This window comes from Pyrus communis, chromosome 15 (genome assembly GCF_963583255.1).
Source record: "Pyrus communis chromosome 15, drPyrComm1.1, whole genome shotgun sequence".
Taxonomy (NCBI): domain Eukaryota; kingdom Viridiplantae; phylum Streptophyta; class Magnoliopsida; order Rosales; family Rosaceae; genus Pyrus; species Pyrus communis.
The window spans coordinates 612,525-625,761 of NC_084817.1; the positions used below are offsets into that span (position 1 = coordinate 612,525).

At 39.6% G+C, this 13,237-nt stretch overlaps 2 protein-coding genes and 1 pseudogene across 2 annotated transcripts; all 3 read left to right on the forward strand.

Annotated features, from left to right (window-relative positions):
- The first annotated feature begins 633 nt into the window (after positions 1-633).
- Positions 634-4,978, forward strand: LOC137718139 (la-related protein 1C-like). The gene is made up of 6 exons (XM_068457643.1): positions 634-1,580; positions 1,914-2,484; positions 2,554-2,701; positions 2,809-2,899; positions 3,814-3,885; positions 4,148-4,978. Exons 1-6 carry the CDS (start codon positions 1,056-1,058, stop codon positions 4,424-4,426), a joined length of 1,686 nt encoding a protein of 561 aa, XP_068313744.1. The 5' UTR covers positions 634-1,055; the 3' UTR covers positions 4,427-4,978.
- Positions 4,979-5,058: 80 nt separating this feature from the next.
- LOC137718026 (protein FD-like) lies at positions 5,059-6,336 on the forward strand (annotated as a pseudogene).
- Positions 6,337-9,194: 2,858 nt separating this feature from the next.
- LOC137716887 (CO(2)-response secreted protease-like) lies at positions 9,195-13,135 on the forward strand. The gene is made up of 8 exons (XM_068456245.1): positions 9,195-9,508; positions 9,960-10,243; positions 10,376-10,487; positions 10,594-11,214; positions 11,307-11,543; positions 11,629-11,743; positions 11,827-12,037; positions 12,111-13,135. The coding sequence occupies exons 1-8, from the start codon at positions 9,264-9,266 to the stop codon at positions 12,668-12,670; spliced, it is 2,385 nt and encodes a 794-aa protein (XP_068312346.1). The 5' UTR covers positions 9,195-9,263; the 3' UTR covers positions 12,671-13,135.
- Positions 13,136-13,237: the final 102 nt, after the last annotated feature.

Here is a 13,237-nt window from a genome sequence, read left to right on the forward strand (position 1 = left end):
CTTAAAATTAATTTAGGACATTCGAGAGATTTTCGACGCATAAAATTGTATTTTTGGGGTTTGGGGGAGGGGGGGGGGCTTTATTAGTTTATATTATTTATTTCAACTTTAAAAAACAATAAAAAAAAGTTTCAAAACGTAATAAATTGTAGGATCACATTCAAAGGTTTTTACAATATTTTTCTTAGCTCCCATGCAAATTAATAATTTTATTTTTTTTTACAATAGCTATGAGTTATATAGCCCACGTTTTTATCGATTTTAAGAATTTTTACAAGATTTATTATAAGCCAAAATTTGAGTCATCTTCGTCGCACCACATGTTTCTTAAAATTAATTTGGGACATCCCAAAGATTTTCAACATCTAAAGATTTTATACCTAATAAATAGTAAAATCACATCCAAATATCATGCAACATTTTTCTTAGATCTCACGCAAAATATTTTCTAAAACTAAAATTTTTTATTTATTTCACAAAATTGTGAGCATTACCCATGGAGTCAAATTTGAAAAAAAAATTACAGGATTTATTTGGGGGAAGAAATATTTTTAATTTTTAATTTTTAATTTTTTGGGATGGGTAAGAGATTATAATATAGGTGGAAAAAAGGACAATAGATGGGTCTTGCACTCTAAAAATAAACGGAAAGAGGGGTTTTCAGTAGGCTGTAGTTTCTTTGTAGTTCCGAGTGAGAGAAAGTAGAGAGGAGAGAGAGGGAGGAGGCGTCCGGCGCGGAGTCACGCCGTTGGTTCCTGAGTTTCGACGGTTCATTGTGCTTTTCGCTTGCAAGATCCGCCTTTAGTCTATAAAAAATCCGGCATTCTGAAATTTCTGATCTCTGGAAAAAAAAAAAAAAACCCAAAAACAATTCCTAAATCTTCTCTTCTCTCAGTCTTTGCCAATCATCTTTTGTGAACTGATTAATTAATTGATTAATTTTGTTTTGTTTTGTTGTCTGATTAATTTATTGATTCATTGTAAACTGATTAGTTTACCTTTGTGCTCATAAATTGATCAGAGTTTTGTTTTTCTGCTACAAACCCTAATTTGAAATGGCGATGGCTGCGGATTCTTCTGCCAATCACCATTCCCCGCGTGGTCCTGAATTTTCCATTGATGGCGGCAGCGATGCTGTCAGCAAGAGGGCTAGTTTACCATCTCCATGGGCGAAGGTTGTCCGAGGTGGTGAACCAGATGCTGTCCAATCTCCGCCGTCCTCATCCTCATCGTTGTCCTCGCTGGGCAACTCAGCACCGGAGCAAACCCCTTTTTCCAATTGCTCCCAATCCTCCAAAGCTGCTCGTTCTTCACCTTCGCCGCCTCCCCATACGCCAGAGGGCTTTTCAGCTGCCGACAGTCCCAATAGGCATAATAGCAATGCCGGTGGGCCAAAGAAGCTGGCTTGGAACAAGCCCTCCAACGCCGTCGTTGAGGTTAGTCCTGTAACTGTTATGGATGCTTCTTCTTGGCCTGCTTTATCCGAGTCGGCTAGGGCTTCACCTAAACTACCAGCTGATTCCCCTCCAAAGACTGTCTCCGAAGCAATTGTCAACCAAGGATCATTCCCCGTTTCCCAGGTTAGTTCACAATCATTAATTTTTTCTTTTCTTTTTTACTTGTTTTGCTGTAGAGAAATATTAAGAAAAGGGAAAGAAAGATAGAATTGTTACAAATTTGGGTAACCATTAATTAACCAATTTCTTAGCTAATTAATCCAGACGGTTGTACAGATTTTTGTTTCTTCCGGTGCATAAAACGGTGAAATAACTTAGATTCAGAGAGCTACTAATACATTGCCCTGCATTTTCTCTCAACCAGTATAAAAGTTATCGTATTTTTATGGGTGGGAGATTATTCTAAGTACTGATAGTCATTCTCTATGCACGATTGATCTTGTGTTTTGTTGATAGGGACCTGTTATAGCACATTCACCCAACTCCAAAAGACATCCTGCTAATAATGCAAATCAGAACTCCACCCCAAATCATGCACCAGCTCGACAAAGATCAATTAAGCGTGGTGGCGGTGGCAACACTGGGGGTGGGCATGCACATAGCGGTTTTGGACACCCTGTCACCCCGCCACCACCACCACCATTCCCTGTTTTTCCTATTCTTCCAAATGGGTATGGCAATCTGGTACCAGCAATACCAGATCCTTCTCCACGAGATCCTTCTTTCCGGGGCAGCAGTTGGGATGCTAGACCAATTCGTGGCTTTGTGCCTCAATCACACCCAGTAAACGATCATCGGAATTCTCGTAGGGGAAATTTTGGACCTCGCCCACGTGGAGATGGTCACTACCACAACAATCACGGAGGCAAGCGCGACCAGGATCGTGGAAACTATATGAATCCCAGGGATATCCACATGCATCAGCATAGAGCCCCTCCAATGAGCCTTGTAAGGCCATTATCACCAAATACTGCTGCATTTCCCCCTCAACCTGCAAGACCCTTTGCAAATCCCATGGGTTTTCCGGGTGAGTATACTATGTTAATATAGTTGTTTTTGATATTTGGAAGTGTAACTTACGTCTGTTTGTATATAGAGTTTATGTATGTCCCTCCATTGCCTTTGGAGCCCATTCGAAGCATGCCACCGTTCATTACTCAAGCACCACATCCTGCAATGTTTTATCCTGTTTCAGAATCTCCCCTACCTTCATTGATAATCAACCAAATAGAATATTACTTCAGGTACATTTAATTTCAAGCTTCATTGATTCACAATTTGTTAGCTGCACGAACTAATTCCTCAGTATCTTGAGAATTAACTGCCCAAGTTGCGTTCTTTGTTACTACAGTGATGCTAATTTAATAAAAGACGACTTTCTACGGTCAAACATGGATGCCCAGGGATGGGTTCCTATATCTCTAATAGCAAACTTTCCTCGGGTATGTTATTTATGTGTTTTTGGTAACTCGGGTATGTTATTTCTGATTGATTAAGCACATTTTTCTCTCTCTTTGTGACATATATTATCACTATAGTTCTCTATGTATAACATAACGAAACATCTAATTTTTTAAAAGACGTTTTAGTCTATGAAAGTTAAAAAATCACCTTCTTGTAGAGCGACAATGGGTAATCGTTTGTAATACCTTTACATTATGCTTCACCAAGTTAGGTATTATAAAATAGTTTACACAAGTTGCATAACATTTATAGTTCTCTCTTAAGGTGCTTGAATGGCAAAATATTCTATTCAACCTTCAGTTTTATGCTCTGATTTAATGGAAACTAATTTATTTACCTTAATCTAAGTCTCAACCTTTAGCTTTTCTGTTCATTGCCTTCCTTTTTGTGAAGTTTTATGTTCAGATAATTCTCTGCCTGAATCCTTGCCGTTATAACTTTATAGGGGAGGAAGAAAGTAGGATTATTTGTTTTCATGGTATTTCTGTGCTGTTGACCTGTAAACAAAATAAAAAGATTGCAGTATGAGAATAGTAACCACAGATTTTGGTCTGTTGACGATTTGATATCTGCTAGGAAATGATTTTATTGAATGGAGAGAATCCTGTAGGCGGAGAACATGGTGATTGATACTTTCTAAGATAAAAATAAGGAAAGAAAGATATGGGAGAATACGTAGAAACAAAACATAACAGAAAACAGTGAGAAATTTAGAGCCTATGTGACTTTGAGTTTGAAACCCAGGAGCTTATCATCTCCATTAAGTTTATTTATTTGATGCTAATGCTTTCCTTGTCATGTTTGGCTACTTCAGTCAACTTTTGTTTCTTAAGAAAATTATCCTCGTCTCTTTAAGTATCATTCATCCCCACTTGATGTTTTATTGTTACAGGTTAAGAGTTTGACAACCAATATCCAATTAATACTTGATTCTTTAAGAGGTTCCGGTATTGTTGAAGTACAGGTGAATTTCTTTATATTTGTTGTTTTGTTAAGCATTGTGTTTGTAATAACATGTCCTCCTGAAGAACTCCGATATATGTTTTAGATTGTGAAACGAGTAATCTTCCGCTTTATTGCCAAAAGGAAAAGATGACCTTTTGGCACATTATAATGCCGACCAAATGAAATGACTTACGTTAGAAACCAGTATTTTTTACAGGAAACCATGGCAATTGTGCTGCAATATTTTATTTTGGTCTAATACTCTATTATGATTGCGGCAGGATGATAAAGTGAGGAGGCTTAATGAATGGACGAAGTGGATATCAACTACTGGTCAGCTTCCACCTGAGTCAGGTTCACCATCCACACTATCCTCCAGTGTATTAAGTGGTAACACGCTTGCAAATTCTTTCGAAAAGATGACTGTGGAAGGACCTAGCCAAAATAGCATGGGAGGTAAACCAGATCCAAACTCTCTGGCTATTCCAGAGAGTTGTTCAACCGAGTCAACTAGCCAAGCACAACTTCCTAATGGGGATGTTACTCAGACAGATCATTGAAGTCAAAGTAGATGTGTACCACCAAAAAGATTCAAGCAAAATCATGGAGAAAAAGTGCAGTTCCAATTTTGAAGGGTTTGCTAAGGTAATGGGGGAAGGGAGGTAGCTGTTTAGCCTGTATCGAGGGCGTGCGAATTCTTTTCTTTATAAATCTGTTACTTTGCCTAGTTTTGGAATGCTTTTGAGGCTAGTACAGGAAACAAATAAGAAATAACGATAATTAATCGTCAATTGAGAAGAAAGAGAAGAAGCTGAAGAGATCGAGCAAAGGCAGAATTTGGAGGTCATTGGTTTGTATAGTTTGGATTTGGTGTGAATGTTTGCGGGTTTATTTTTTGGCGCGTCGAAAGAAGAGCTTAATTTGAGATGTTATAGCTAAAGGGCATATGTAAGCATTTTTTTTGGTGCGCAAGACTCCACTTATGGAGTAGAGGTGTGGATTTGAGCTGCGGTGCGCTCGTGTTTGTTTCCACCCAAGGATGGTTAGACCAATTGCTTGAATTTTCACAGTTTTGTACTCTTTTAGCTTTATGTAACTTTTGCCTATCTTTATTTCTGTTGTTCCCAAGTATTCTTTCATCCTCTACATATAATCTCTCCCTCGATTGCCCTAAAACTTTCCGGCTTAATCCATCGTCACCCCCATTAATGAATCTATGAAATATGGTTCCCACAACCTCAAGTAGCTGCAACAGAAAGTCCGTGGAAGATGTCTGGACAGACATCAGCCTAGCGTCTCTTTCTCGTAACTCCTGCAACACCACCACCGCCGCCGTTCACGACCCTGCTGCCGCTGCTTTTCTCGGCATCATTTTTCAAGATTTCCTGGCTTCTACTAGTACTATTTCCTCCAACATCGACCCACCACCACCCGCTGCCGCCAGTACTGTTCTGAGCTTAAATTCCGGGACTCAATCTGATCTTGAACAGCGTTTACTTGAAACCACTAGGGCTACCATCACTGATCCTCGTCCATTGAAGCCAAACCCAAAACTCGACCCACTGGTACTAGTGTTACTCCTACTAGGCCTAATTCTTTGGATAGTCACTCTTCAGTCTTCCCTTCTTGCTACAAGAAAAGGGCTCTGGATGGTCATGATCAAAATCATGATGATCATCACAACTCCACCAACGGCGGCCGGCATAAGCGCATGATCAAGAATCGAGAGTCCGCTGCTCGCTCCAGAGCCCGAAAGCAGGAACCTTTCTGTCCATGTATTTCATTACATATCATGTGCTCTTACGTTTTTACTTTTGTTTTGTGAATATGTAGCCTACTTTTAGTAATTGTATGCAGGCTTGTACAAATGAGTTGGAACTTGAAATTGCACATCTGCGGGAGGAGAATGCCAGGCTCAAGAGACAGCAAACAAGGATGATGATCCTTTTAGCGTAGAATATTGTCGCTTGTATAAAAATAAATAAATAGGGTGATTGGTTTTTCCTTGATTGCAGTCCTACTTGGCATCCCCTACCCTTGCTCAGCAGCTGCTTCCAAAAAGGCAAACCCTCTTCAGAACCTCAAGTGCTCCATCTTGATCAGTTGAGGCAGCCTCAAACTGCATGAAATGACGACCCGCTCCCTCCTATATGTAAATATATGTTATGCCTTTCTTTTCTCTTCCATTCGCCACCACTTTAAACTTAACCTTATGCTTATAGGAAGAAATTAAACTAGTTTTGTTGAGAATGCAATTCCAATTCCAGAAAGTTAAGGACTTTGCATGTGAGTTGGACTATTCGTCATATTTAATTTTACAGCAAAACCACAACTTCCTAGACGTTCCATTAAGCTCAACTTCTCATATGTTAGTATTTTCTTTTATCGCATTGTGTTTGTAGCATTATTCTTGTGCGATCGAGGGAGATACGACCTATCGAATGGTAACATGGCTGCAACAATGCTGTAAACTGTAACGTGGGAGTCCTAGAGATCCGTGTCGGCATAGCGATGCATCAGGAGAGAACTTCATTTCCGTTGTCTGTCTTTCTTTGCGGATTTGTGTCTGCATTGCAAAGTACATCCTCGAGCATGCTTGCTTTTAAGGAAGGTCGCAAGCAGACGAGGAACTGTTGGAAAGTGAATCGGATAAACTTTTTGTCAGATGTAGGATCATCAAGGGTTGTGTTCTCTCGAGCTTTAATGAGTAGTTTAATCCGTTAATATATTTGGAGGGAAAGATCTTCAGCCTTTCACTAGGGTGTTATAGCTGTGATTATCTTAATTACAAGCTTAGTTTTTAAATAAGTATTTTGGATTAGTCATGCCAGCTGGCTGGTAGTGTTTTGGAAAACAATATATGTAACCAATTGTCGTAGTATTGAGGATATTATTGATTGGAAAATATTAGAAAAATATCTCTCTATCTCCTTCTTCCCTCTATCCCTCCATTGACACTGCAGCTTGTAGGTTGAGTTGAGTGATTTGTGAGTAGCTGCATATCATAGGGACAGCTGATATGTCTTCGTAAGAATTTAGGTCTACCACCCTGATTGGGTACTTAGGTTTTTTCACTGCTGACCTCTGGGATTTAAGTAAGCTAGATTTAAGGAAACCGACTTTGCTGTAATGGAATTCTTGCTAAGATTCAAGGAAGCTAATTGCACTATTACGAGAAAAAAAAAGTTCAAGCGAAGAAGGTAAGTTGATGATGAATTGTGTGTATACAAAAACGAAAGTCGTGTTTATCTACGACCAACACAAAAAAAAAAAACTTTTATTTAAAAAAACTGAGTTTTTAAGATAAAATCTCATATATAAAATCAGTTAAATTTGATACTATCTAAACGTTGACGTTGAACACTTTTATCCTTATTTTGCTTTACCTTTGGACTTCACCTTCTTAAGCACTTACAAATATTTTCATTAGAAACATTTAAATTGCTTCATGAAAAGCATCTAACAAGTACCTCTTCAAAAAACACTTTTATGATTCAGAAATAAATTTTCATTTTTTATAGCAATCGGAGCCACAAAAATTTGGTTGTCCGAGAACGTTTTTAGTCGTTTCAAAACAAAAATCTCAAACATGCTTCTCTCTTTGTTCTGATAAGTTTTTATTTTTATTTTTTATTATTAGCTCGCACGAGGTAGTGGAATTCTTAATCGGAGGAGGGTACAAAGTTTCAGTTGAAAAACGAAGAAGAAAATATAAAGAAAAAGTAGCCAGTGGGAGAACGTAGTGGAGCACTATTGAGTATTTGACATGTTTTAATGAGATGGAGAGTAATCATTGGTGAGCTTTGAGGCTGCAGACTGCAGTGCAGGGATGTAAATATAGCATAAAGTATAGTCCACAACCACTAGACATGCATGCTTGTCTCCCACGCACCATAAACGCACAAAGGAGCATTACCAAATGTGATATTAATTGTGTGTTTATTCATGCATGCGCAACAAATCAAAATCACCTTTCCTAATTTTGTTTGTATTTTAAGAGAGAAAGATTTATATGCACCCTCTTTCGAGATCACTCTAACATTTTAGATCAATAATATAATGTAAAGTGTAAGTCTCTTTTTACGTAACATTATGTTATTGTTTTTAGAACATCGTCAAAACTTTGTTAAAGTTTTGGACACGGTCGAGTGTTCCACTACTACACTAATACTTTCTCAACTTCACCACCTACACAGTTCAACGACATGTGTTGAGTTGTATTACAAAAAGTATGTGCAATTGATAATGAAACCATCTATTTAAAGGGGATTTAACTTCATGAAGTTTGTGACACGGGCATATGCTTCATCCTTCTTGCTTGGGCTCTTAGCTAATGACTGAAAAACACATGGAAAATAGTTCATAGTAAAATATGGATTTGGATCCTCTCCTGAGCACAGTCTGCTGAGCTTTCCGAGCAAATCATGGACCGTTGAATTTTGATCTAACGGCTACAAACAGGGAGTCCCTCTAAAAGTTATAATAATTGTAGCCGTTAGATCAAAATCCAATGGTCTGTGTGATTTTCTCAAGAAGCTCAGCAGGCTGAGCTCAAGAAAGGATCCAAATCCTTAAAATATAGCACTCAAATCAGTCCAAAACGCACTTTCCATTTTTTGAATTACTTTAGCCTTACAGTTACCCCGACCCCACAAAATATCATTACAAAAGAGTTAGTGTGTGTGAGTGAGTCACTGCACGGATTCTAGGATTAATTAAGTCCACTGATAAATATGATACAAATATTCGACCAAAATATGATAAATATATGCCAGATTTCTTCAATCCTACTATGCAAGAAATTATCCTTACCATTCAAAGGGCATGCTCATATACATGGGATGGTCGTTCAGTTGATCAGTTGTTTCACATAACTTGTTACCAAAATTTATGTTTAAATTGCTAATAACAATCGAATGGTGTGCTCTCTAAACTATTTCAAATTACATATTTATTATAATGCGTGAAATAATACACTAAATAATTTGTATTTCCGGTATCTAAAAAATTTCTTAGATTAGGATTAGGAATACTACCACCAATACCACCACCACTGTGTACCAGCCTCCACCACCCAGATATCCAATTACAGATGTACGATGTGTCAAATAATGGAAATCAAATAAGATAATCAAGCAAGATAAGAGCGCACTAATTTGATTAATATGGGTAGGTTTAAAGTCTAGGTTATAGAGATATATCCTACTGATCCCATATATGCAGCCCAAGTAAGATCTTTCTCTTCACCGCCTAAGTACGTAATCCTCCTGTCACCTTTTATCTTCTCTCTGTGTTTGTGTGTGTGTGTGTGTGTGTGTGTGTGTGTGTGTATATATAGCTAGGTTAGCAGAGTGTTAAGTGCAAGAACAAGGGGGAGAGAGAGAGAGAGAGATCAACATGCGCATGAAAAACATCTTCGTTTTCACGTCTTCCGGTACTTTTCTCTTGCTCCTGATCATCATCTTGTTTCATGGACCAACTAAAGCAGCTAATGATCATCAGAATGCCGGGAGAGGGAGTCGGAGAGACCGCCTTTACATCGTGTACATGGGATCTGCAGCCGCCTCATCAACAACTAGTGATGATGGTATTTCTTCCCTAAGGAATGATTGTGCTCAGCTCCTCAGTTCTGTCGTCACAAGGTCGGTAATCGATTAATTCCAAGTATATGTATGAATATTGTATAATCAGGCTGTTCATTTATCCATGTACACGTAATACGTAACATGAACATGAAAATATGACCCCCTACCTCTTTAGAATGGAACTAACATTATTAACTTGTGTATCTGTTAATTAATTAGGTTAAGTTGGAACTAGTTAAGCTTCACCCCCTTTCCTAAACCTTCCTACTCTATTTTCGTTAAAATTTTGGTTTCATATGTTTATTCAAAGAAGAAATAGATTAAAGTTGGATAGTTAGTTGAGTTGATAATGATCGTTCTCTTCGCTAACTAAGGTCTAAGTTCGAGCGTCACTGCCGGCAATTCTTTTTTATTGGCAATCTGTAAAATCCAAAGAAAGGAACTTGTATGCACTTCTCCTGGAACGGAGTAGCCTGAATAGTAATTGGGTTATATTTTGTGGGTGCAGGAAACCAAATGCAGTGGTGCACACTTACAAGCATGGTTTTTCAGGATTTGCGGCTCGTCTCTCGGACGAAGAGGCGCGATCCATTGCTTCAAAGCCTGGAGTTGTATCTGTTTTTCTAGATCCCATATTGAAACTCCACACTACTCATTCCTGGGATTTCCTCAAGTATCAAACTGCTTTAAAAATCGACTCAAATCTCAACTCCAACAACTATGATGCCGCGGACGGAGTTTCATTAGCTACCGCTGATGGATCTGACACCATTATCGGTATTTTGGACACAGGTAACAAATCGAGATTGTCCTTCTGATAAAATTGGAACAATACAAAGAAAACTAGCACGTTTCAGACGCACATAAATTGACTATGGTTCATAAGTCTAACGGATTAATAACGAAATCATAAATTGAATCTAGGTATATGGCCGGAGTCGGAGAGTTTCAATGACAAAGATATGGGTCCTATTCCGTCACGGTGGAAGGGTACGTGCATGAAATCAGATGATTTCAGTTCCTCCAACTGTAATAGGTAATTTATTAACTCATGATTTAAATGTGTTACGAACATTGATATATTTTCGTGAAATTATAGGTACTAAACAATCTTAATTTGTTATTTTATGATGAACGATCAGGAAGTTGATAGGAGCAAGGTTTTATAGCACTCCTGAATCTGATGGCACAGTAGAGATTGATTCCCCAAGGGATACATTGGGACACGGCAGCCATGTGGCCGGAACAGCAGCAGGGACCGCTGTACCAGATGCGTCCTACTATGGCGTAGCAGCTGGAACTGCCATAGGAGGCTCCCCGGGTTCAAGGATCGCCATGTACAAGGTATGCTCGGAAGCAGGTTGTCGTGGCTCCGACATTTTAGCCGCCTTTGACGATGCGATTGCGGACGGGGTGGACGTTCTATCCCTCTCGCTTGGTTCAGCCAGTGGGTTTGAGCCGGAGTTGAGCAACGACCCCATTGCGATTGGAGCGTTCCATGCGGTGGAGCAGGGGATCACCGTGGTCTGCTCTGCCGGGAATGATGGCCCTTACCCTGGAACCGTTGTGAACGCCGCACCTTGGATTTTGACAGTTGGCGCCACCACCATTGACCGAGATTTCGAGTCTGATGTGGTGTTGGGAGGCGGCAAGGTGGTCAAGGGGAGAGGCATAAATTTTTCAAAACTCAAAAAATCGCCCGTGTACCCGTTGATATATTCTCTGTCTGCCCGCAAAGCTAATGCTAATGAACATAGTGCAAGGTAGGAATGCGATTTCCGGTTGCATCCCTAAAATATCGTCTGATTGAACATCTGTGATTCTCCGATCACGTAGCTTCATGTACATTTTTCAGATACTGCGAAGAAAATTCCATGGAAGCAGAAAAGATCAAGGGGAAGATTGTGCTGTGTGACTCTGGTGATTATTCAAGGGAAGGTCAGATTGACACGGTGAAGAGTCTGGGCGGAGTAGGTGTCATTTTTCAAGTAGACAATCCGGGGGTAGTCGCGCGTACATATGCAGAATTTCCGGCAACCGTCCTCAGTTTTAAGGACGGTCAAGAAATCCTATCCTATATCAACTCTACCAGGTAACCCTAACTCTAAAACCAAGCCAAATTTAGCTTCATCAATTGAACATTCCTCTCAAAACTAATCAATTACTTATGCGTCAAGAAACCCAGTTGCAACCGTCCAACCAACAGTGACGGTGATGAAGTATAAACCAGCGCCCAACGTCGTATATTTTTCAGCCAGAGGACCTGCATCCGGTACAAGGAACATTCTCAAGGCAAGCAAGCTGGCTTCTCCCTTCCGATTCCTAATTTCCCAAGAGAAGAGAGTACCCATTTTCCTAATGTAGTTTGTTTGCAGCCTGATATTGCAGCACCAGGTGTGAACATTCTTGCACCATGGTTGGGCAATGATTCGTCTGTCGCTCTCGAAGGAAAGGATCCCCCGCTGTACAACGTCCTCTCGGGGACTTCCATGTCATGTCCCCATGTTTCCGGGATAGCCGCCACAGTCAAAGCTCAAAACCCCGCCTGGAGTCCCTCTGCGATCAGATCAGCGATCATCACCACAGGTCGAGATTCTTGTTTCATAGCACATTTTATACTTCCGAGCTGAAGTTTAAACGCAACTTTCTTTCTCTGCAGCATCTCAAACAGACAATCTGGGAGCCCCAATTACTACAGATAAAAATTCTACAGCCACACCATACGACTACGGTGCAGGAGAAGTGACAACAACAGGACCGTTACAACCAGGGCTGGTTTATGAAACTGGCACCGTCAACTACTTGAACTACCTCTGCTACTACGGCTACAACATATCACAAATTAAAACCATCTCAAAAACTGTTCCAAAAGAATTTGCTTGCCCCAAGGATTCCAATGCTGACTACATATCAAACATCAACTACCCTTCAATAGCAATTTCCAACTTAAATGGAAAAGCGAGCAAGAACGTGACCAGGACGGTTACAAATGTAGCAGGAGATGGAGAAATCATTTTCACCGCTACCGTGGATGCACCTAGCGGTCTAACTGTGAAAGTGATTCCTGATAAACTGCAATTTTCGAAGAACAACCAGAAGCTGACTTACCAAGTGGTTTTCTCTCCCACAACTTCCTCTCCCAAGGAAGATATGTTCGGGTCTGTTACATGGACAAACGCAAAGTATAAAGTCCGAAGTCCATTTGTCGTAGATGTATGAAAACTGACAGGAAGTACTTCAATAAGTCAAGTTGTAACTATCATAGCGAAGTGTTGCCTCTGCAATAAACAACATCTGAGCAAGTAATATAGGGTAGAGTCTAATCCAAGAAAATACTGACGCAGACGAAGCTATTGAGAACATAAAACCCATGAATATCTGCTAAATGAAATGCTAACGCAAATATAAAACCCCGCCCTGCTAATCAAATGCAGTCTTCAACACCACAAGAAATCATGAAATGGGCATGTCATGAAATGACTCCAAATGCTATCACATAGATAAAACCCACAAATATCTGTTAAATCAAAGGATTTTAATGAAAACATAAGCTGACCTCCATAGTCAATATGGAAGCACCTGCCTTACAACAGAAGCCAATTTTTATATCAATCATCATCATAACCTACTCACTATGGTTTCATCACAATCTGGACAGTTTCTCCAATTGTATAGGAAAAGACTACAAATCTCTAAACCTAACTTAAAATGCATTGATTTAGGTAAAATCTAAGAAATCAGAAGGAATCAGATATTCATTCTGCCCAAACAATCAATCAACTCAGA

Excerpts from the sequence above, each read along its gene's own strand:
- LOC137718139 (XM_068457643.1), top strand. The coding sequence starts at position 1,056 with ATGGCGATGGCTGCGGATTCTTCTGCCAATCACCATTCCCCGCGTGGT. Across the intron at positions 2,900-3,813 it reads TAATAGCAAACTTTCCTCGG|GTTAAGAGTTTGACAACCAA; the intron begins GTATGTTATTTA and ends TTATTGTTACAG. Across the intron at positions 3,886-4,147 it reads CCGGTATTGTTGAAGTACAG|GATGATAAAGTGAGGAGGCT; the intron begins GTGAATTTCTTT and ends TGATTGCGGCAG.
- LOC137716887 (XM_068456245.1), top strand. The coding sequence starts at position 9,264 with ATGCGCATGAAAAACATCTTCGTTTTCACGTCTTCCGGTACTTTTCTC. Across the intron at positions 10,488-10,593 it reads AGTTCCTCCAACTGTAATAG|GAAGTTGATAGGAGCAAGGT; the intron begins GTAATTTATTAA and ends ATGAACGATCAG. Across the intron at positions 11,544-11,628 it reads TCCTATATCAACTCTACCAG|AAACCCAGTTGCAACCGTCC; the intron begins GTAACCCTAACT and ends TTATGCGTCAAG.